The 23975-nt window shown below is 43.6% G+C and overlaps 1 protein-coding gene and 1 pseudogene across 1 annotated transcript; one reads left to right on the top strand and one right to left on the bottom strand.

Annotated features, from left to right (window-relative positions):
• The first annotated feature begins 5 nt into the window (after positions 1 to 5).
• Positions 6 to 15353, top strand: LOC120064724 (transmembrane protein 240-like). The gene is made up of 4 exons (XM_039015345.1): positions 6 to 15; positions 736 to 862; positions 13435 to 13643; positions 14496 to 15353. Exons 1-4 carry the CDS (start codon positions 6 to 8, stop codon positions 14639 to 14641), a joined length of 492 nt encoding a protein of 163 aa, XP_038871273.1. The 3' UTR covers positions 14642 to 15353.
• Positions 15037 to 21209, bottom strand: LOC120065160 (annotated as a pseudogene).
• Positions 21210 to 23975: the final 2766 nt, after the last annotated feature.

Here is a 23975-nt window from a genome sequence, read left to right as displayed (position 1 = left end):
AGTGGATGCGTCCAGGTAAATAGGCTACACCAGGAACTGTGCAGTGGCTGGCATCACAACAACGCATGGATCGCGACTTCGTCCTGATATCAACTGTGTTGCCGTGCTCTGGAATAGCCTAACAATTCTGACATACGCTACAGCTTTCACACCACGCCTCCCCGTTGCACGCAGCTCGATTAACCATCGTCGCTGGTGCACAGAGTGCTTTTCAAAAGGGAGCGAAAATGAGACTGGTCTTCATCTCCTCATGTCGCGGAGAAAGGGACATCGGATAGACGATGCAATGATGGGTAGTTGGACACTGATGCTGCATCCATGAGCGCCTTCACTTCAGGGTGTTGTTTTTGGCACAGGTATCACAGGATAGTTCTGGAGGGAGAGCAAAAAACTGCTGTTGGGAAGTTTTGATTCAAACGTGCACAACCGCCACGATCTTTATGATTTTGGGGGATTTATTTGTGATGGTAAGAAGAACACCGTTATCCCCATTCCCCACACTCCCTTATGTGTAACAATTTAATCTGTTCAAAGCTGTCAAATGGATATTTCAAACGACCTAGACATCAACGTGGCCTACATGAGGCGAAACAATCAATAAACTGCCAAGGGAAAAAACAAATCTGGAGTAACGACACTTAATTATTTTTAGAATTTACATTTTTGTGTGTCATCTACCTGAGAAGTTGGGCAACATATGCTGTTATGGGAATGCGGCTTGTTTTGTCCCAGTAGACTTCAGTGGTTCTTTTCAGGCTGTTGCGTGTCTAACGGACATGAACGCGCTACTGGACCGCTTTCACAACTATATTTTACCACATTTACGAGGGGAGGACCACGTCTGCCATTGCAACTGTGGAAGGTAAAACAAACTTTCCAAAATAATGTGATTTAATGTTATGCAAAACAAGAGCATACGGAAACCGTTTGTTTAAAACTACACTGTAAAACCAAGTGTTTAGGATCTGAGCACATAACTAAACCCTTTTTCTGTAACACTTTTTAAACGCATCATTCACTGTAACCCTTTTAAACACATGAACACGTTTATTCAGCACAGGGCGTTTAGGTTTTAAACACTAAACACTGGGGATGTTATTTTAACACTGTAGGGTAAAGTCATATTTGCATTCTTCCCAGCATGCCTTTCAAGTGAATGTGAGAGATACCCACCAATGCAACAACCATGCAACAACCAACCGTATTTGATAGTGACAGAGGCATGGTTGTTGCATTCAATAACTTATATTCCTGAAGCCTTCACCTAGTGACTGCCTATGTGAATGTGTTAAAATGAAAAGTAAACCCTTTATGAAGACAAATTATACATTTAATCCCATTAGACCTTTAGTTATGACCTAGTTATTGACATTGTGGTTTGAAAATCCTGGCTCATGGGCCACATCAGACCTGCAAGTCACAATATGCTGGTTTGTGAAGTGATTAGTAATTCCTATCGGAATCCAGCCAGAGGGAGGATACCCAAGAATTGTACTATTTTATCACACACAACCTGCACTCAGAATGACTGCTATGGTGAAGGACTAAACAAACACGACTACCTAAAATATCTAAACTGGAACAACCATCTCAGTAATGGGTGCAATAAGTCCAAGTAACAGATTGGATTAGTTTAGAAAATGTAAGTTATTTATCTCAAAACAAATCGTTTTTTGTCATAGGTGCCGAATACAACTGATCTGGACTTAATCGTGAAATGCTTGCTTAGGAGCCCTTCCCAACAATGCAGAGTTTAAAGATAACAAATAAAATAGTAACACAAGAGGAATAAAATAAAATACACAGGAATGGAGCTATGTACAGGCAGTACCAGTACCGGATCAGTACCAGAGGTATTTGAGGTAGATATGTACATAAAGACAAGGTAAAGTGATAGATAATAATAAGAGTAACCTAAAGACCAGAGAAGCAGCAGCAAATTATGGGTGTAAAAGTGTGTGTATGTATGTGTGTTTGTGTTGTGTCGGTCTGCATGTGCGTGTTATGTGTGTGTGCGTATGCGTTTGCAGTGTATGTGAATGTGTGTGGGTTTTGTGTGGGAGTGTCAATGTAATGTGTGTGAGTGAGTGTGTATATGGTTTGTATACAGTATATAGTCTAGTGAGTGTGCGTAGGGTCAGTGCAAGATAGAATCAGTACAACTAGTTTGGGTACCATTCACTAACTATTTAGCAGTCTGGCTATTTAGCAGTCTTATGGCTTGGGGGTAGAAGCTGTCTCGGAGCCTGTTGGTCTGAGTACCGATGCTCCGGTACCGTTTGTCAGACGGTAGCAGAGTGAACAGTCTATGGCTTGGATGGCTGGAGTCTTTGGCAATTTCTCAGGCCTTCCTCTGACACCGCCTGATATAAAGGTCCCAGATGGCAGGGAGCTCGGCCCCAGTGATGTACTGGGCTATCCGCACCACCCTCTGTAGCGCTTTGGGGTCAATGGCGGTGCATTTGCCATACCAAGTGGTGATGCAGCCAGCCAATATGCTGCTGTATAACTTTTTGAGGATCTGAGGGCCTATGCCAAATCTTTTCAGCCTCTTGATGGGGAAGAGGCGCTGCTGTGACTTCATGACTGTGCGGGGGTGTGTGGACCATGTTATGTCCTTAGTAATGTGGACGCCAAGGAACTTGAAGTTCTCGACCCATTCCACAACAGCCCAGTCCCCTCTTTCTCCTATAGTCCACAATCAGCTCCTTGGTCTTACTAACGTTGAGGGACAGGTTGTTGTCCTGGCACCACACTGCTAAGTCTCTGACTTCCTCCCTTTAGGCTGACTCATCGCCGTCGGTGATCAGGCCAACCACCATCGTCTCGTCAGAAAATCTTAATGGTATTGGAGTCGTGTGTGGCCACGCAGTCATGGGTGAACAGGGATTACAAGAGGGGACTAAGCACACACACCTGAGGGGCCCCCGTGTTGAGGGTCAGCGTGGCGGGGGTGTTATTGTCTACCCTCATCACCTGGGGCCGGCCCGTCAGGAAGTTCAGGATCCAGTTGCAGAGGGAGGGGTTCAGTCCCAGGGTCCCTAGCTTGGTGATAAACTTGGAGGGGACTATGGTGTTCAACGCTGAGCTGTAGTCTATGAACAGCATTCTCACATAGTTATTTCCCCTCTTGTCCAGGTGGGAGAGGGTGGTGTGAAGTGCAATTGAGATTGTGTCATCTTTGGATCTGTTGGGGCAGTATACAAATTGGAGTGGGTCTAGGGTGTCTGGGATGATGGTATTGATGTGTGACATGACCAGCCTTTCAAAGCACTTCATAAGTACAGATGTGAGTGCTACAGGGTGATAGTCATTTAGGCAGGTTACATTGGAGCTCATGGGAACAGTGGTGGTCAGCTTGAAACATGTTGGGATTACAGACAAGGATAGATTGAACATGTCAGTGAAGACACTTGCCAGCTGTTCTGCGCATGCTTTGAGAACACGCCCTGGTATTCCGTCTGGCTCCGCGGCCTTGTGATTGTTAGACCATTTAAACATTTTGCTCACATCAGCCACGAAGAGCGAGGTCACACAGTCATCTGGAAAAACAGGAACTTTTTTCCCAGAAAAACAAAAGCCATATAGTTCGTTTGGGAGTCCTGCATCGCTGGGGAACTCATGGCTGGGATTCCCTTTGTAATCCGTTATTGTCTGCAAGCCCTGCCACGTACGATGAGCGTCTGAGCGGGTGTAATATGATTCCACCTTCCTCCTATATTGTTTTTTCTCATGTTTGAGGTCTCATCGGATGTCGTAGCAGGTTTTCTTGTATGCGTCCGTGTCCGTTTTCCGTCCCTAGCCTTTAGCCCAGCGCGGATATTGCTTGTAATCAATGGTTTTTGGTTTGGATACGTTCTTATAGTCACTGTGTATAGTATGTATAGTATACAATCAATATAGTATAAAATCAATCAATGTACATGAGGAAAGAGAGATATTAAAACAAACTATTCTTAAAATCAACCTGGAACAAAGCATGCTGGGAAATATAATAATAATGAAGCCACTCCCACATCTTTTTTTCTATCTGAGAAAGTAAACAGAAATTAACTCAACCCAGTTGAGTAACAAAAAACCACGCGATTGTAAAGATTTCTTGAATCAAATGTCCTGTCACTTCAATTTCTAATGACTAAATGCACTCTAAACAGGACAATGGGAAAGTAATCACTACTGTTTCAAATCTGAACACTTAGGAGATATACTGTAGGTGTTTTCCTGGTTGGAAACGAACTGGAAAAAGCTGACTCACGTTTAATCTTGCATTCTAACACCTATGTTCTAGATGAGAAAACTTATTGGCAAATTGTTGATAATTGGATATTGAGAAGGGTGAGCCGGTCAAGGATCGATTCGGACAAGGTGGTAAATTGTATGACAAGTGACAGTTTTATTCAGAGTGAAGATATCTGGTACAAGCGTATACGGTCTCGTTCCTTCGGCTCATAGAGAACCTCCAGAAAAAGCCCAGATAACAGAAATGCATAGACATTTTATACAACACAGAAAGTAGGTTGAGTCTGGAAGTTCTGGTCCTTTGGTTGGTTCTGGACAGGTTGTTGTCTTCTCAGATTGGTCCTGATGAGCTGGGCGTCATCCTTCTGAGTCTTATAGCAAAAGTTCTTTGTTATCAAATGTTCAGCTAAGCAGGAGATTTTGTGTGTGCGTAGTCAGCCCTCTGTCCTTGGTTATGTGTGTGTGTCTCATTATTTCGTGAAATGCGGACCCAAGCACTCTTTTGATCAAAGCCTTTCCTTATCAGTGTTTATGAAAGGTTTACGTCAGCCCTCTGTCCTTGGGTGTGTGTGTGTCTGTCTCTGTATCTGTTTATAAGTGTGTGAGAAACCCTGCTTAGAAAGAAGTTAGTTATAACAATGTAATAGCAATATGCTTGTGTTATTTTAAATGGTATTTATTACAAATCCCCCTCTTCACGTCTCATAAGAGACGTGACAAAAGCTAGGACAAAAGCTATAAATGGCAAAATTAGAGTAAACTTTATCAGAAGATAAAGTTTTGATTCCCTCTCTTCACGTCTCACAAGAGACGTGACATAAACTTTAAACGAATCCGGGCACAAGAAGGGAAACTTTTTCCAGAAGAAAAAGTTTTGATTCCCTCTCTTCACGTCTCCTAAGAGACGTGACATAAACATGGGATCAAGCAGGAGTAGTATATGCAGAAACTTTCTTGAAGAGAAAGTTTCATATGCCCTCTCTTCACGTCTCCTAAGAGACGTGACATAAACTAGGTAAGAGTAAGAAAAGCAAAAGTAAACAACCAGGGAAACTTTCTCAGAGAGAAAGTTTTAATTCCCTCTCTTCACGTCTCCAAAGAGACGTGACATAAACTATGAATGGCGTTTAATTAGTCATCAGTCCAATAGCCTGGCTCAGCATCCTCCAGGGCAAGCATAGGAAACATCTGTCCCTTCTCTGCCTGGTTGGGATCAATAGCAGTAGTTATGATCCTAGTGGTCAGCGTTCGAATACATGGAATGCAGCAGCATCCACAAAGCACCAGTATCGCAGTGAAGACAGATATAGATACCAGTATGGAGGAAACAAGCATCTTATATTTCCCAAACGCATCCATCCAAGAGTCCCACATAGAGGTGTCAACCCCGGAGTGGTGCTTCATCTTCTCATTAAGTGTACGAAGACCTTCTAAGGCAACAGTAAGACTACCATCAGTTGCTGTGTTATTGGGAATGAAAGTACAACATTGCTCTCCGAACATGGCACAAACACCTCCGCGTTCAGCCAACAACATATCCACCGCGATTCTATTTTGGAATGCCATCAGGGAAGTAGCTTCCAATTGGCCATGGACCGCCTCGAAGCCTTGTTGAGTCCAATTGTCCAGTTTCTGGACATTAAAATTAATGTAATTGATTCGGTCCACATTTTTATTAACTGTACACCACCAGCAAAATGATGATTCAAAACCCGCTGCAACCTGGTCTACGAGTTTATACTTATCTGGCACCCCCCTAGGGACTCCTATGGCGTCAATATAGGTGGGGTCTCCAGGATCCACTCCTGTTGATCTTTTGGACCGGGATAAATCCCCGTCCCTCTCTACACGGGCCATCAGGTCCTTTACTTCCATAGGATACACTGAAACAGGAAGAAGCAGAGAGACAAGAGCACAAAGACCAGTGGCATTCCCTGGCAGGCGGTCATATAGATGATTTCCTCCACACCACCACCAGACATCAGCTCTAGACACAGGTTGGAAAGGGGCATTAGGATTATAGGTGTTATTGCACCATTCATAAGGTAGTGCTCCCAGCATTGGAGGGCCAAGGGACATATTTATACAAGTAAAATTAGCCCTGGCAACCCGAGAAGAAAACATCGGGCCCTTTCTAGTACTTTTAACAATAGGGTAAAACTTGTCCCCTACGGAGCAGTTGGCAGTTGGGTTGTCATGTTTCATAACAGGAAGAAGACATACGTCAGGTAGGGTAGCCGGTACAATGCGAAGGAGTGGACGGGCCCCCATACATACCACACAGCTCTGGTGGGTGGCCTTTCCAGCCTCCTCAGTCACCAATAAGGATGAGCAAGGACCAAAAGGAGACCACTCCAATAACTACACCTGGAGTGGCCAATCACACATTAGTAACCAAAAAACGAGAATATGTTAAACCCTCAGGTCCATCCCTCTATACAACCTGTACCAGGTGGGCTCGTCGCCACCCGGGAACTTCAAACCTTCACAACAGGGAGGACAAACATCACTTTTTTATTCATTCGACAACATCAACTACAGCGAACCAAGGGTCTTCCTCTGTCAGGCCCACTCTCCTGCGAAAGCTTGATTCCGTATCAGCCTCTCCTACTGGAGCATCAAGCAGCGGCATCATACCAGAGGCCCTTGCCACATCTGTAACAGACTTCTTCAAACAAGGTATGATACAGGCAGCACAGAAATGAAAAACAACAACTAGTGTCAGAAATCCAGTAATCATCACTGCAGTGCACTTACCAAACCAACCACCCAGCCAAGGGACCAGTCCACTCTCCTCCACACCTGCAAGACCCCCCACCTCCACTGATAACCTTGCCAACCCACTCAGAGCTTTTGAAATGCTCCCATCCGGACTAGTATTGTTACATACACCTGCCTGGTCGGCCAGAATCATGTCCAGTGCTAGTCTATTTTGTCTACTGGTTTGAGAGGTAGCATCCAATTGTTCAGCCATCCCTGTAAGTGCTGTGTGGGTGTATTTAACAAATCATTATTAATTATAGTAGATATAATTGACCCAGGCATTTTGTTTAGCATCAACAATAGCTGGGCCAATGATGGGCATCAGATGCCACAGGCCATCTTTCCTGTTTAATGTCTGGAATTCGTGGGGGACCCCTATTGGGACCCCCAACAGGTTGGTGTGAATGTTATCTGTACCCTCGGACCAAGGAGCGTCACGATTCTGCCGTCTCCTGGATTGGTCCCAAGCCTCTGTCATGTGCAGCTCCCAAAAGTTGGTTAGCTGTAACCTCAATAATAGGCAATGGTGTTTATCAGACTGGCCAAAACACATGTTCCCTGATAATCTCCTTTCAAAATGGGGTCAACCGCCTGGCAGGTCCACACATCCACCATACATCAGCAACACCTCTAGTTAATAGTGACATTAGTGATGCAGGCAGCAGTAGGGAACCTCCCATAGTCCATACCTCTACCTGTACCAGTGTTACAGCTGTAATATCCCCCATATGCCTTAACCCCCATGGTGTCTTCTGGGGACGGACTTCTGGGAACACAAGACTCAGAGTTTTACACAGGGTTGAATTTGACTTAAACTTTCCAATATGCACATCCAACCTTCCCCCTTACTTAGGGCAAATGGGTGAGCAGCCAGAATAGGTCTGGCATGTCCACATACGACACAGTCCTTTTTATTAAGTGTTTTGTAGGTCAACCACATATTCTCCCTTTTCTCATAACCGGTTTCAGTCCCCAATTGGTCACTATCTGAGATGTCTTTTACATTTATTACCTATACCAGATTGTAGAGTTCAGGTGATGGCGTAGGACTTGGTCTTGAAGTGGTGGAGGAGGCCGGCTGAACCTGGTCTGTCGGAACTGGTGGCGGTTCTGGCAGCACTGCGATGGTAACATCCCCATCGTATCCTAAACAGACAACTCAGGACTACAAGCAATCCTGTAAAGCCCCCTCCTCTCCCAGAGAACACATCATCAGCCAGAGATCAAGCAACACTTTCACTTCTATGAACAAACACAGTGAGGAAAGGTCGGGGGCAGGGAATTCTTCATTAAGGAGTTGATCCCCGAACTCTATTAGTAACGGTTCTTCTCCTTAACTCTGTGATCATTCGACAGTGTCAGTGTGTCTCACCCTCCAAGTGCGATATGCCCCCAGGTCGGGTGAATCACCTTCTCCTTTAATTCACCTGTAATGCATAAAATCTTGGACATACAGGTTTGGTTAATAAACAGTTTGTCATTTGTTCTATCTGATTATATATTTAACTTCTATGCCTATTTTTTAGCTAGAATTTTTTTAAATTAGTTTATTATCCAATAGGCCCCATCCTATCCTAGACCACAATGTACCCCTCCCCCGTTTGATACCTGGCTCTGCCCAGGTATCAACCTTACCTATTCTAAATAATGACTTAGTAAAATATTCTTATGTTCTACATTATTATGTAAGACCGCCCCTTTCATTTTCCACATGTCCAATTCTCCCTTTTGTCTCCATTCAGTAACTGTTATCTACCCATTCTGTTATCTCTGTCCTGGCGCCCCTTCCAAAACTCCCTTCTCTGCTCTCAAACCTTCAAGGTCTCAGCAGTGCGGGGAGGGCCACTCTGTCTGCCCTTTCCCTTATCTGTCTGTAGCTTGGTCCCAAACATTAACTAAGTGTCTCACTGTTTTGACTTTATCTAAAATCATGGATTTAAAATTAACAACATGTCTTATAGTGTCAATCTCTAAAGTCCTTACATAACCTTAATAAACCTATCTCTATCTTCTTATGGCCAAAACAAATGCTAACCATATAAATTCCTTTCTTTACTAATAAGCTCTCTATCACTTTTATTTCCATGCCCTATCATTAGTCTGTAAATTTAATCTAAATAAATTATTAAATGTATTCTCTCTACTCCGAATTGGTTCTAAGTTTTTTCTGTCACCAGCACTCAAACAGGCTCCCGTTTGCTGGGAGACCGTTGAGTGCTGCAATACTGCCATCTTCTGTCCATTCTCTGTACAGCTCTCCACCCCCAACTATTCTAAGAGTTATGAGTGTGTGGAGGAATATCACAAATAAGGGGCCAGATATCCCTAATCTCGCCCAGGGAGGGAGATATCCCTCTAACTGGGAGAGGTTCCTTTTTCAGGGGAGGCGAAGTTTGATGCCGCATCACCTGAGTCAGGAGTGTCTTAATTTGGAATCGAATTTAGGCCGCTCAAATCGGCTCTGACTTCTGTAAGGAATTGGAGCTAGAGTGCAATGTGTGAGGTGGTGCCAAGGTGCGCCTGATTTACCTTTGACCTGAACTGAGTGTGAAGTAACCTCCTTCACTTCGTACAGTTCAGTCCACCTGGGTTCCAGCCACTTTCTCTTGTGGACTCTTACCCCACCCAGTCACCATTTTACATTCCGTGGTGGCGTGCCTCCTGGCAGCTTCCCCTCTCGGACCTTGCGAACCTGGGTAGAGAGTGCTACAGAGAGTTCCGTCAGTTTCCTTACATAATCAGTCATACCTATCTGGTGTACATCAAGAGCGGGCATATGACCTCCCTCTCTTGGTGGTCCTTTTCTTCTTAAACAAATGACTTTTATTATTTTCTACCTCCCTGTCTCTAGCTTCCTGCACTGCCTCTCTCAGTCCGCCTTCCATCGTACTCAGTTGGACCCTGCTTGGCGGCCCCCCTCCTAGATAACCTACCTGTGTCTATCTTCAACTTCAACCCTTCCCAAACCTTCCTTATCGACTTCCACTGTTCTTTTCCCCCTGACCTGTCCTGTACTTTCTGATCTAGAAAATCGTTAAATTTTAGCTTTGGAGTATTTGGGGTCGTCATATTTTATTTTAATGCAGTGGAATTTATTACAGAATAGTTTTGGTAATGTGTGTGCGTATATCAGTGTATATGTTTGACTATCCGACTGTACTTAGCCCGTCACTGGATAAAATCCAGCAATGTATCCCTGGAGACAAGTACTCTGCCTTAACTCAGAGCTCCTCCCTCGTACACTCGGAATTTAATTTTTCTATGTATCGTTTGTTTATCAGGCGTTGTGGAACGTGCAAAATTTCTCAGTCCTAATAATATTCTTTCTCAGTTTAAACCAACACCAATAATTTTTTACATGTATACATTAAACATTTACATTTTTCCCACTATGAACATTACCCTTTAGACGTTGAACACTTAGACTTTAGACATTGGAAACATTACACTTAAACATTGAACATTTTTCAACCTGGCGCCTACAAACACAAATAGACTATTCTTCACCGGACAATCGCCCGGACTATTGAATAAGTCTAGCCTACTCCTCACCGGTCACAGCCGGACTATATGAATAGGTCTTGACAAACTTTACCCCACTCCTCACCGGTCACAGCCGGACTATATGGATGGGGATGGAACAAGCCTATCCTTCACCGGCTGAATAGCCGGACTATTGAATAATCCCTATCCCAATTTTAAGCCTACCCTTCACCGACTGAATAGCCGGACTATTGAATAGTGCTTACTATATTCCTCACCGGACACAGCCGGACTATACGAATAGTTCTTTTTATCACAAATTAAGCCTATTCCTCATCGGTCACAGCCGAACTATATGAATAGCACTTTTAACACAAATTAAGCCTATTCCTCATCGGTCACAGCCGAACTATATGAATAGCACTTTTAACACAAATTAAGCCTATTCCTCATCGGTCACAGCCGAACTATATGAATAGCACTTTTAACACAAATTAAGCCTATTCCTCATCGGTCACAGCCGAACTATATGAATAGCACTTTTAACACAAATTAAGCCTATTCCTCATCGGTCACAGCCGAACTATATGAATAGCACTTTTAACACAAATTAAGCCTATTCCTCATCGGTCACAGCCGAACTATATGAATAGCACTTTTAACACAAATTAAGCCTATTCCTCACCGGTCACAGCCGGACTATATGAATAGATCTTAATACTTACAAATTATTCCCACATATGTTCACTTCACTGTCGTTCACATGTCATTTATATATGTAAATTTACTCAAGAATCCATACTCACACTCGGTAGTACTGATCAAAATTTGGATAGACTATACGACAATATGCAAAGTTTGATTTAACAGGTCTTGCTTACCTTGTTTATTGGTCGACCAGAAGATCAGTTCCCCGAGCTGAGCAGAATTGTTGACCTCCCCCCAAAGATTTCACCTGTCCTCCGCGAACCGTCCTTCCACCAACTCGCCCCCTCACATCCACATCAACCACTCTGGACCGGGTATCTAGATAACCATCCTCTGCTTACCATGTTTTTGTTGATAATTGGATATTGAGAAGGGTGAGCCGGTCAAGGATCGATTCGGACAAGGTGGTAAATTGTATGACAAGTGACAGTTTTATTCAGAGTGAAGATATCTGGTACAAGCGTATACGGTCTCGTTCCTTCGGCTCATAGAGAACCTCCAGAAAAAGCCCAGATAACAGAAATGCATAGACATTTTATACAACACAGAAAGTAGGTTGAGTCTGGAAGTTCTGGTCCTTTGGTTGGTTCTGGACAGGTTGTTGTCTTCTCAGATTGGTCCTGATGAGCTGGGCGTCATCCTTCTGAGTCTTATAGCAAAAGTTCTTTGTTATCAAATGTTCAGCTAAGCAGGAGATTTTGTGTGTGCGTAGTCAGCCCTCTGTCCTTGGTTATGTGTGTGTGTCTCATTATTTCGTGAAATGCGGACCCAAGCACTCTTTTGATCAAAGCCTTTCCTTATCAGTGTTTATGAAAGGTTTACGTCAGCCCTCTGTCCTTGGGTGTGTGTGTGTCTGTCTCTGTATCTGTTTATAAGTGTGTGAGAAACCCTGCTTAGAAAGAAGTTAGTTATAACAATGTAATAGCAATATGCTTGTGTTATTTTAAATGGTATTTATTACAAAATCTAAATTACTTATGCTTAAGTTTTTAACACTGACCTTTATGTTAATAACTTATCACGTTTCATGGTTTTACAGTGTGCAGGTGATAGTGCACTGTTTATGGTGGATGGTCCATCAATATTTTGTTGTTATTTATAAGACAAAGAATGTTGACAGTTCTGTTTAGGTCGACTCACCTCAGAGATCACTGGTGAACTAGTGATGTAAAGCATCTGCAATAATGCATTACCTGCATGTAGCCTACATCATCTCCTATCACTTTTATCATCTCATTACAGTCTGTACATCAACGATGTATGAAACAGCTGTTGAACTATGTTGAACTATGCTCTTGTACATGATGGAAATGACTGGGTCTACATTCCCACAGTGTGACATGTCACTTAAGAATAGCTTGTTTTAATGTCTCTGCTTTCTCATGCACATTGATTGATTAATTGATATTATACTATATTGATTGACTTGTTTGTGCTCTCCACATCCTCCTTTTTTTGTTGGCACATACAGTACCTTTCTCCCTTGCAACTCTCTGTCCACTGGGGACAGACGCCGTTTTAATGTCTAGTTTTTGGTTGAGTTGTCAAATAACGAGAATTCAACATTCACATCATTGGATTTAGGTTAAAAGTTGGGTGAAAAAAAGACTAAATTCCCTTACGTTGATTACTTTTTGAAAATCCAATCAGTTTTCCACGTTGATTCAACGTCATCACATTGTAGTTGTGGTTGAAATTATGTGGAAACCACATTGATCCAACAGGTTTTTCTCCAGTGGTTGCCCACGTCAACACTCTTCTTGTTGCTATGGTTTCTCTCTACTGGGAGTGATTCCTGCAGCCCAGTGGTAGAGGGGGGTGGTCCACATGCACCACCTCCCATGGGGCAGCGAGGCCAGCTGTTAGTGATGCGTCGACTGTGCTGCCCTCCAGCTGCAGCTGTTCACCGCTCAATGATGGGGCTGACAGCAGCACGCCCACCCAACCTCATCTATCCATCCAGTCATCCCACTCACCCACACAGCGCTACAGCAAAGTATATAGAACCACACATAGCCTAACCATATACAGTCTTTGTATGGTAGATTTAATTACTCCCTTATGTCATTGTATCTTCCTCAATGCACTTTTTACCCCCCCCCCCCCCGTCCTCCTCTCTTCTCTCGCTCTACTCCCTCCCCTTTTCCTCCCTCCCCGCTCCACGTGTCCTGCTCCCTTCTCTCTTCTCCTTGTCTCCTCACCTCACCCCCTCTCCATCTGTCGCCTCCCTCTGGGCTTCAGGCACCATGTACACTATGTGATCCCGTATGATGGGGACCAGTCTCTGGTGGACTCTGCAGATAACTACTTTGTGAGTGACAGTGTGACCAAGCAGGAGCTGGACCTGATGCTGGGGCTGCTGCTGGGTTTCCTCCTCAGCTGGCTGCTGCTGTGCCTGGACGGGGTGCTGCACGCTACCCTCAGACGTTGGAGGGCCAAACAGCACCATGGTGAGTCAGCAGGGGGCCACAACCCCACAGGCAGGCTCTGAGAGGCAGAGAGACAATGTATGGGGAGCTGGTCTCAAAAGCCTGATACAGCTCTGAGTTTTAAAAATAGCAGCAGTAGAAAGTTGGTAAGGAATACAGCTTTTTGCTCATGGGGTGGGGGTAAAAATAGGATGTTCTTTGGATGAGTGAGGGAATGTACAGGAGAACAAATGTCTAAAGGTGCAGAGGTGTGATGTCTCAACTTTGAATTTGCCTTGTTTGATGAAAACTGCAGTATCGTGGGCAGCTTCCGTTCCGGAGACTACAGTACAGTGTGTAAACCTGTCTACAGTTCAATGACTTTTATAAGTGTGACTCAGCCATCGACCCATTTTATCACAATATTCCCCAGCTTGCTGCTGTTTCTCTTTGATTTCCTAAAATTCATTTTGGATCAGTGTTTTTCAGGCTTATATATGACAGTGGGAGTTCAGAGTTGAATTACTGCAAAGTTTCAGTGTCTTGTGATTTCTCTTTCTCCTCTCTCTGTACAGATTTGTAATCCCTCTCCCTTGCTTAAAATTCAGTATTTATCTCTCCCTCCCATCTCACCAATTAAATTAATGTTATTTAATTCTGTCTATCCTGTGAAAAGTCTGTGGGCTTTAGTAGTTTGGTGGAGTGGTCTCCTCCTCTCTCAATCTCCCCCTCCCACCAGTAACCGAAAGGTGGCTAACTTGAATCCCAGAGCCAGCAAGTGAAAAAATGCATGCCCCACTTGCACACAAACTAAATGGAGGACACATTCTTAATCTTTAAATCAATGTCGTACATCTTCACCAACCCCCATCTTTTTTTCTTTACTGTGTCCAGATGCGTTCTCCTGGTCATGGGTTCCCCGCTTCTGTAACCTGGGGAGAAGGGTGCACATGAGAAAGCTAGAGGACTCAAGTGGAAACATGGTGCACATTAAGCAGAAGATGTACCACAACGGACACCCCAGCCCACGCCACCTCTGAAAGCCATGGACAACGGACACCCCAGCCCACACCACCTGAGAGCATTAGACTGGCTGAGACCATAGATTGAGACCTGCTGACAACTGACCAACCAGACACAAGGGCAGCTAAACAAAGACTATCCAAGATATACCCTTCAAACCATACTGTTTCTTATTGCCACTGGATAGAGCACTTTAACTGGCCCAATGGCCTTCACACACAGTGCAAAACTCCTCACCGTCCATATCTGTCTTGACTGGAAATGATTTCATGTAAAAGGATGTAGGTAATGTAGGGTCCAGTTAGTAGTGGGGTAAGCAATTTGATAAAAGCGTGTCAGTTTTTCAAAATAGTATATATATATTTGGTTTAGAATGTCAATTTTGCTAGAAGTGGGGATAGGGTGTATATTTTGCTTGGGGTTTGTCTGTTTGTAAAACAGTTTGTTTATTTTGCCTGAATATGCCCGTTATAAAATAAAAATATTTATTTTGCTTGAGGGTGGTCAAATTTTGAGAGGGATTTGTGTATTGGTAGTACTTTGTCTATTTTAAAAACTTGGCATGTGAAAGCTGTACTGAAAGGGGCCTAGGGAATGTATTTTACATGGGTGGTTGTCATTTCTTTCTTGGTTATTGATGTCAATAATTACACATTATTTGGGGTGGGAACGAGAACATAAATGCTGCCTGCTCATCTAACTGTGTGGTGTGTACAGTATATGCAGTGTGCCAACATTAAAGAACCATTAGTTATGGCAATGTTGTATGTGTGTGTTAAGGGGTTAAAGGTTTTATTTGATATTTGGTCCAGAGGGTCATCACCATGGAAACCTGGAGATGAAATTCCAAAGAGGGTTAAACTCAGGAACTCTTTATAGTTGACAAAATACTTCACACTGAACAGCCAGATGTAGAGTGCCTCCATAATAGTAGCTGTGAAAGGGACTGCCTGTGGTGTATTAACTCATACAGGTGCAAAATGCTCTTGTTATGGCATTGAAGAGTGATACTGTATGAGGACTGTGACCCATTGGGATCCTGAGTGTTCCTCCCTTATGAATTAGTCTCTAGGGAGTGGGATGTAGCACCCTTTCACTTCAACTCCCCATCTTCCCTAGACCACCCCCGTCTCTCTGTGCAGACATCGGTGTTGTAAAAATTAAATGTTTGTTTCATTAAAACGGACCACTGGAGGTTAACAGTGACAGAGTCCTGGTGTGTCATTACACAGGTTGAAGATATAGTTAATCACCATCTGTTGGTCACATTGTTTAAGTCTATGAAACCATCCCATTACAAATCATATCATAAGTGCAGCCATTGTAAGAAACCTGGATTATTTTCATCCACACCATCTGAATAATAGCGTATCATCTCTTACAGTCCACATCAACATTAATATTATTAGACAGTGTTTCCATATAAAGTACACTTTTTATACAAATAATATATTATCACAGCTCTCCAACCTCTCCAGGATTGCTTCATGATCTGTTAGTGCCTCCATCCCGTCCCCCATCTCTTTCAGTCAGACAGACGTATACAGACAGTCAGGAGGAACAGGAGGCGTCCTCCTGTAAACCCATTAATCCCAAAAAGCAGCCCCCTTCCTTCCCCCCCAAATGTCAAACTGGAGTCCCATCCTTGGGAGGAGTTTCTGTCCCACCCTCACGGCTAGGGGCTGCATCAGTTTGGGCTACACACTCTACCCCTCCCCCTGAGGTGTTACCACTGCTTTGACACTCTCCCCTTTGGCCGGGAAAGTCCCCTCCTCCGCAGGCAGGGTGGTTCTGTCTGAGGAAGGTGGGGCTGATTCTGCAGGTAGAGGCACCTCCAATTTCAGCTCCTCCCAATTGACAGGGGTCTCCGGTCTGCTGTCCATCTCCAGGACCGGGTTGAGTACTCATGAGGCTGTGGTGGCTCCCATAGAAGTAGAACATATATTGCTGCTGTCTACTGGTCCAGTGCTGGGAGAGGCTGTGCTCTTGGCCCCAGCCTCCCCGTGCAGCCAGTCCATCTTCTGGAGGTGCTGCCGCACAGCGTCATCCACCCGAGCATCAATCATGGCCTCCGTTAGAACACCATCCTCTGAGGAGTATGCTGCCACCTACAGGAGGACATAGAATACATGGATTATTACATTACATTTAATCTAAATAAAATATATCATTACAGTTCTTGTCCACAGAATGAGTCTCACAGGAGAGATGAACATGACACAGCAGATAGGGAGGAACAGTGACATACATAGTGATCCACTTCCCAGCTCTGCTTCTATTAATAGTTGGAGAATAAATGGGTCTGGACTTCCTTGGTAACCAAATCACCTTCCCTGCAACTCCCCAACTCCCCTCTGTGGCCATCCATCTATGACCCTCTACACATGATCTCCATCCAACAAATAATTTGTCAAATTGGCATAATTGGATAATTCTGGTTGTTATCTTTTCAAAAAGCTCAGCAGAAAGCATTGACCTATGCACAACAGGGGAAACGCATCACATACCTGCCAGGCCACACCCAGTTTAGAGATCTCTCTGCCCGACATGCCCTCTGAGCGATGTCCGAGCACTTCTGACCATAGGCAAATTGAGCCAGCTTCATTCTCCTGCAGGGACAAACAGAGACAGAGGAACATGGAGACAGAGGGATTACAGACAGACACAGGTCTGAATGACATCCTGTCCGGCAGAATGGAAACAGGTCTGCGTTATGAGGTCTTGTCTGACTCTTATCTGGGGAGCCACTACTTAAGTGGCCAAGCTCCCTCCACCAGCTGGCTCGGTTGTCTGAGTGTTGTTGAGCCTGGTCCAGCTTCCTGTGCCCTGTGTAAATCACCCCCTGCCCCTCAGGCTCCAGGCCCTCAAAGCCCCACTGTAATTAGTGACTCAGCCTGGCTGCTGCTTACTGCTGGGACACCTGCTCTTAAAGACCTGCCCCTGACACACTCCACAGCCAGAGCTTATTTTGATGGAACAATACAGAGAGGGGCCTCCCTCCACCCAGGCACTCAAGAGTTAATTCCTGTCCACATGTGTGCGTGGGTAGGTGTGTGTGTCACGGAATGCAGATGACTCCAAGTATGTCTGGGAGTAGCTAATTACTTGGCATTAGAACTTGTTCCATTATACATCCCAGTGTGTGTGTGTGTGCTTGTGAGAGTGCCCCATTTAAACCTGTGCTGCTGTGCGGGCGTAACACTGTATGACTCACTGTCTCCCCTCTGTGGCAGGCTCAAGCACGTACCTGTCAAAGTACAGGCGCACTAGCCTCTCATCAGGACAAAGTTGACTATCAATGCGGTCGTTGATGGCCCAGTCAAACTGCTTCGGCTGGATACTAGCCAGCACCATCATGAACCTGGAGGAAGACAACACACCAGTGGGCTATTAGGGTTAGAATGCTGTGGTATTTGAGGAAGTTTGTACATCAGAATTCAGGGTGTTGGGCATAGATATGGTGAATTTAGAGTGAATGAGGACTGACTTGTTGCTCTGCTCACCAGTGCGGTACAGGAATGTGTTCAAAGTTGCTCTGAGCTCTTCACTGATCTTCTCCTGCAAAAAGACAAACATTGAATTTTATTTTCCAATATTTCGACAAGATAGTTGTTTTTGCTATCATTTCAATACAGGAAGGTACAAATACCTGGGTTCAAATAGTATTTGAAATATCTCAATTACTTTCACATACATTCGAAGTAAGTACTCAGATATCTTATATATTTGAAAAGGCAAGTAGTTGAATATTTTACTTTATTTGGAAATACACCTGGAAAGTATTTGAAAATACTCAAATATAATACTCTACCAAATTGTGTTTTTTTTTTTTTTTTTTTTACAAATAAGCATTCAAATACTCTAATAAAAGTTATTGTTTTGGCCTGTGTATTATAAAATACTCAAACACACAGAAAAAGGTATTTTAAAATACCAGATACTCAAATACATATGTATTTAATCCCAGGTTGTACACAACACACTTACAGTAGATCTCTTGCGAAGGAATGCAATCGGCTTCATCAACAAACAGCAACAGGCTGTGTCAGACAGGACACAGGTGGCATTAGCAGAGCTGCACTGGTCTTAATTCATTCTCTGTATATCATTTCAAGTGCATGTCTATTTATGGCAAGTTAAAATGTATATTATGTAGATACTTAAGTTACAGGGTTATATCATGTTTACATTAAGTTCTATCATTAGTATGATAGTACTGCAAGTGAGGGTAGCATACCCACGGCGACTGGTGTTGGCAGAGTCAAAGACTTTGTGCATGGCGGTGACGCCCTCACGGCCCAGGGGCGCCACATCTCCACCCGTCATGATGGCATAGTCCATCCCAGAGTGCACGGCTAGCTTCTACTCCAACCACAGAGATACAGTTACCAACATAACACCTCTTGTCAAAGTCAAGGTGATTCTGTAAGGGGCCTACCTTTGCGAAGAGGGTCTTTCCAGTACCTGGGGGGCCGTACATGAGGATGTTCATGTAGAGCCCATTGTTCTGCCGTGTGTTCCTAGTTGCTATGGCGATGTCACGTACACGCTCTTCTAAGTTAGGCTGTGGTGAGTGGAGGGAATAATTCATATCAGGGAGAGCAACATTTTGATTCAAAGCAGGGCTGCAAAAACATATATTCACTCTACACAGCATTCTCTATTAATGTCTCTTTAATACATGTGCTGGGTATAATATCTCCCAGGTATAGTTGTGTTGAGACTGTATAAGGTATGACTCTCTGGTGCTCAGGTGTGTGCTGAGTGTTGGTACACACTGAGCACTACTCCCTCCAGGGCATCCTGAGGTTTGCTTGTCAGGCGCTTTGAAATCTATAAGAGAGGAAAAATAAGAAAATGCACCTCACCATCACTTCGACATAAGTGTTTAGCAAACTTAATTTACTTGCCATATTCCTGGAGGCTGTGTGACTGTATTATACGGGGTCAGTACCTTTCCTCATAGCCTCCTGTTTAAGCACAGAGTCCTCCTGTTTGCAAATGTTGAGGACACAGAGGAGAGTCGACACTCAGTCAGCTGGACACAGCATTTTCACTCAACTTTTTTCTAGCCTAAACAGGACTGAGTAGATATTGCAGCTAATGGCAGTTGGTCTTACCTGTTGCTTGAGTTGATCCTCATACCTCTGTCTGGCAAGTCTGTCTTGGAACTGTGCTCTCTAAAGGGATAAGAGGAGACTGTAACCATAGTAACACGTTAGTCGCCCTCTGGTGGACAGATATGTAACCCCTATATGTAAGCTCCTCTCCATCTCTCATTATAGCCTGTTTCAGAATTAAAGCTAATTGTGCAGACAATTTCAAGCTCTAAACTTACCGACACAATTGTACTCTACAAACTCAAAGACATCTAACTACAAAGCAAATGCTTGCTTCTACAGTTTACCCATACCTCTGCATTATGATCCATGCTATGAGCCCATCATTGACCCCATACTCTGCAGTACAATGAATACTACTGCACAATCACCCCTTCTGCAGTATCACTAAACCCTCTCAGTACCAGCTCTCTCACCGTTTGATGCTGCTTGGTCTCCTCGCAGACAGTTTTCCTTCTCTCCTCCCCTTGAATACGCAGCTGATTCCCCTTCAGCTGCGCCACTGCTGCCTCATACTCCTGCCACCATCACACACAGAGGGAACACGAATAGCATGATCAGATATTGGATTAATCGTATAATGTATTTGGTGTCCTACACATTACTCTGCATGTGCCTTGTTTAGTGCAACAGTACCTTGATTTTGGTCTGGTGTTCCATCTGAACAGACTGCTCCTGCATGCGAGCCAGATCCAGGGCCTCTTTGGCATGACCTGAAATAACGTCAAGGGAAAGGGACATTCATCTTCAAGAGACATACATTTAATTTAATGACAGTAGACTATATTCAAACGAATTAGAAGTACCAGAAAAATCAACTTAATGTTCTGGAAAATAATGTAAAACAAGGTTTAAAACCTGGCTGAATTAAGTTATACTAAATGTAATGTAACTAGAGCCATCTGGCAAATTGAACTGTATGAAGGAATACTCTCGATCAACTTCCAACATGAATGAAAATGTGCAGCACAACGTTCAATGTGATACATGTCATTCTCGTTTACTATAGTGTTGTCCTACTGATAGCTGCCATGAAGACTAATTAACTAGATAGCGTAATCTCCTAGCTAGTTTCCACGGGTATGTAAAGACACCGGCCGGTGTTGCATCAGCATCACTGCTGAGGTTGTAAAGCATGCTGCGGGTGCATCGCTCTTTCTTTAATGATTACCAATATGTCTCTAGCTAGTTACGCAGTCCTATATAATCTAGTTATCATGCAAGACACTTACGAGACTTGTCGAGCTCCTTTACCGCCTGGGCCGCTCGCTCAAGCCCGGTTGGGTCGAAATTGCTCCATTTGTCCTTGGGTTTATCGCCACCACCACCCGAGCTGCCAACCCGTGGAGGGGATGGCGGTGGAACTGGGAATTCCGAGGGCGCCTCTGGATGTCCCTTATTCAGGACGAACAGCCAGTAAAACAGAAAATAAACTGCTGGCCCAGGCAGGTGGAAGTGATCAAGCTTGGCAGTCTATCACCACACTTCCTCCACACGCGTGTCATGCTGCCGTCTTTGAACAAGCGCAATAAAAATAAAAAATTCGCCCATGCTGATTGGTTTGGGAAAATACTACTCCTCTGATTGGTTGTCCTTTTGAGATCAAACATATTGCCCACCCATAAGAGGCTATGGTAGCCGCAGTGGTCCAAAACGTAAGTCTTATAATAACCCTGAATAACCACACTGGAAGGCCATTTGAGACAATGAATGTGATAGTTGCATCATTTGCGGAGTTTTTTTTGTACTTCGGTCAACAGAACGCATTTTAAATTCATTGCATTTTTCATAAGCTTACATTGAGAGCTGTTTAGATTTAAGTAATACATTGCAGTAGCATTTCAGGGAAACCTGAATCTTTTCAAAACGTTCTCCTTGAACAAATTCATTGACAGGAACTAAATACTTATTAACAGTCTATGTAACATTACCACAATTACTTGGGACAGTAACTTAAAATGATCTTGCTTAGGTGAAGTCCTTTAGTAGTCCGTCTTGAAAACCCTAAATTGAGTCATCTCTCGGGGAGAAAGTGCATCATTTATTTGGTAATATTTGTAATATTAGCAACAACATCAGAACACTGAATAAGTAGCCAAATGTTTTATTTACTAGACGATTTTCCACATTTTTTACAGGCAAACACACAATCACACATATGTACATAGACACAAGGCATTACAAATGAAGGGCAAGTATTCCCCCCCGTCAGTCAAACCTCTCCTATGAATACTATCATATTGAGTGATTACGTCAGCATCTCTCCAGCAGCCATGATTCAGAAAGGGACTAGAATAGTGGCAGGGCAGCACTGTGTTGGTCGTATTGCCAGTAAGGAAACTGGGTTATTGGATGTGTGGGCCCTTGCTGAGATCAGCAAATAGGTGGTATGGAGTCAATTGCAATTGCCTATGGAGGAGGTGGCTAGATCACTGTAGTGTGACGATGCTTGAGACGACACCAGGAGGCTCTTTGCTATCGCCTAACGTTGTACAGAATCCCTCCTGTTGCCTCGCCCTGACCAGCTTTGCAAGAGACAGGAATGACTTAGGCTCGGTGATGGCAAGGTCGCTCAGAACACTACTCTGTAAGAGGAGAGAAGTGGAGGGATGGACACAAATCTCAGGAGAACCTAGGAAAGGGCGAGAGAGGATCTGAGTAACAACAGTAAGGACTAAGGAATGGGATGAGAGGGTTTTTACAGTTCAGTATATACAATCGTTTATAAACATTCACTTTGTACCATTCATCCATATTTGTTAATAATATTTACAATTTTCAGTGAATCCCCTCCAGCTAAGGTTTTTCTGTTCTACGATAAGTGTCTTCTGTGCTCTGATTACATGTGGTTGTGAGCTGGAGCAACATTGTAAATCAAACCTTGGGAACAAAAATGCCTTACAGAGCTGTACTGAAATATCACAAGCTGGAACCGAGAGATAGTGTGGTAAATAGGTTAAGACATATTGTAGGCCAGGGTTCTCCAACTGGTGGCCTGTGGGAGATTTTATTTGGTCCCCCAACTTTTATTAAATGTTTTAGTTGGACATGAAAGACTGTAAAAACACCAGCAAATCAGCTCCAAGTGATTTACATTTTTGAAATCTGTTCCAAAGTATTCCCATGCGTGCACAACTATACATGAGATGCACTAACTGGACAAAAGTATGTGGCCACCCCTTCAAATTAATGGATTCTGCTATTTCAGCCACACCCATTGCTGATAGGTGTATTAAATCAAGCACACAGCCATTCAATCTCCATAGACAAACATTGACAGTAGAATGGCCCGCACTAAAGAGCTCAGTAACTTTCAACGTCGCACCGTCTTAGGATGTCACCTTTCGTGCTGTTATTGAGAAGTGGAAACGTCTAGGAGCAAGTAGTAGGCCACACAAGCTCACAGACTGCGAGCCAGGCCTAATCGCCCAACATCTGTGCCTGACCTCACTAATGCTCGTGGCTGAAAGGAAGCAAGTCCCAGCAGCAATCTTCCAACATCTAGTGGAAAGCCTTCCCAGAAGAGTGGAGGTTTTCATAGCAGCAAAGGGGGGACCAACTCCATATGAATGCCCATGATTTTGAAATGAGATCTTTAATGACCAGGTGTCCACATACTAGTGTATATGTGATCATATACAAATGTAAACTAGATTTGAAATTATGTTTTAGTAAAATATTATATCTGTTTGGGCTTCTTGTAGTCAAGCTTCATAACTAACTATAACATTAATTGATGAGTTACCTGTAGTGTGAAACTGTCACTACGGTGAGTAAATGTTGCATACAAAGTAAATAATGTAATGTCAATTAAATAGAATAGCTAGCTAAATGGCTACAGTGCTAATTTACCCGTGCATTACTGAGAACTTCTTGAACATTCTAATATCTATCAGGCCCACGATTGCGGATACAACAAGATAAAGTCAAAAACACCACCTTTAACGATTTTTGCTACAATCCTGTCCTTTTTTCCTTTGCCAACCTCACTGGATTATATTATTTTAACAATATAGGACAGGAGACGACTGCTGTAATGTTGCTCTCAAAGAGTATCTGCCGAAAACGTCATTGACTACGCACGCGCGTAGTGGTCCCACATTTAATTGAGCAAAACATCAAGTAAAACTCTGTTAGTTTACTAACAACTGTTTTGCATAAACTGTACATGTGGAATATCATCTGCATAGTATGTGCAAATCTGCATAGTTTGGTAAAACCAGACGTTTAA

Source organism: Salvelinus namaycush, chromosome 20, assembly GCF_016432855.1.
Source record: "Salvelinus namaycush isolate Seneca chromosome 20, SaNama_1.0, whole genome shotgun sequence".
Lineage (NCBI taxonomy): Eukaryota > Metazoa > Chordata > Actinopteri > Salmoniformes > Salmonidae > Salvelinus > Salvelinus namaycush.
This window is presented reverse-complemented; position numbering and strand designations above follow the sequence as displayed.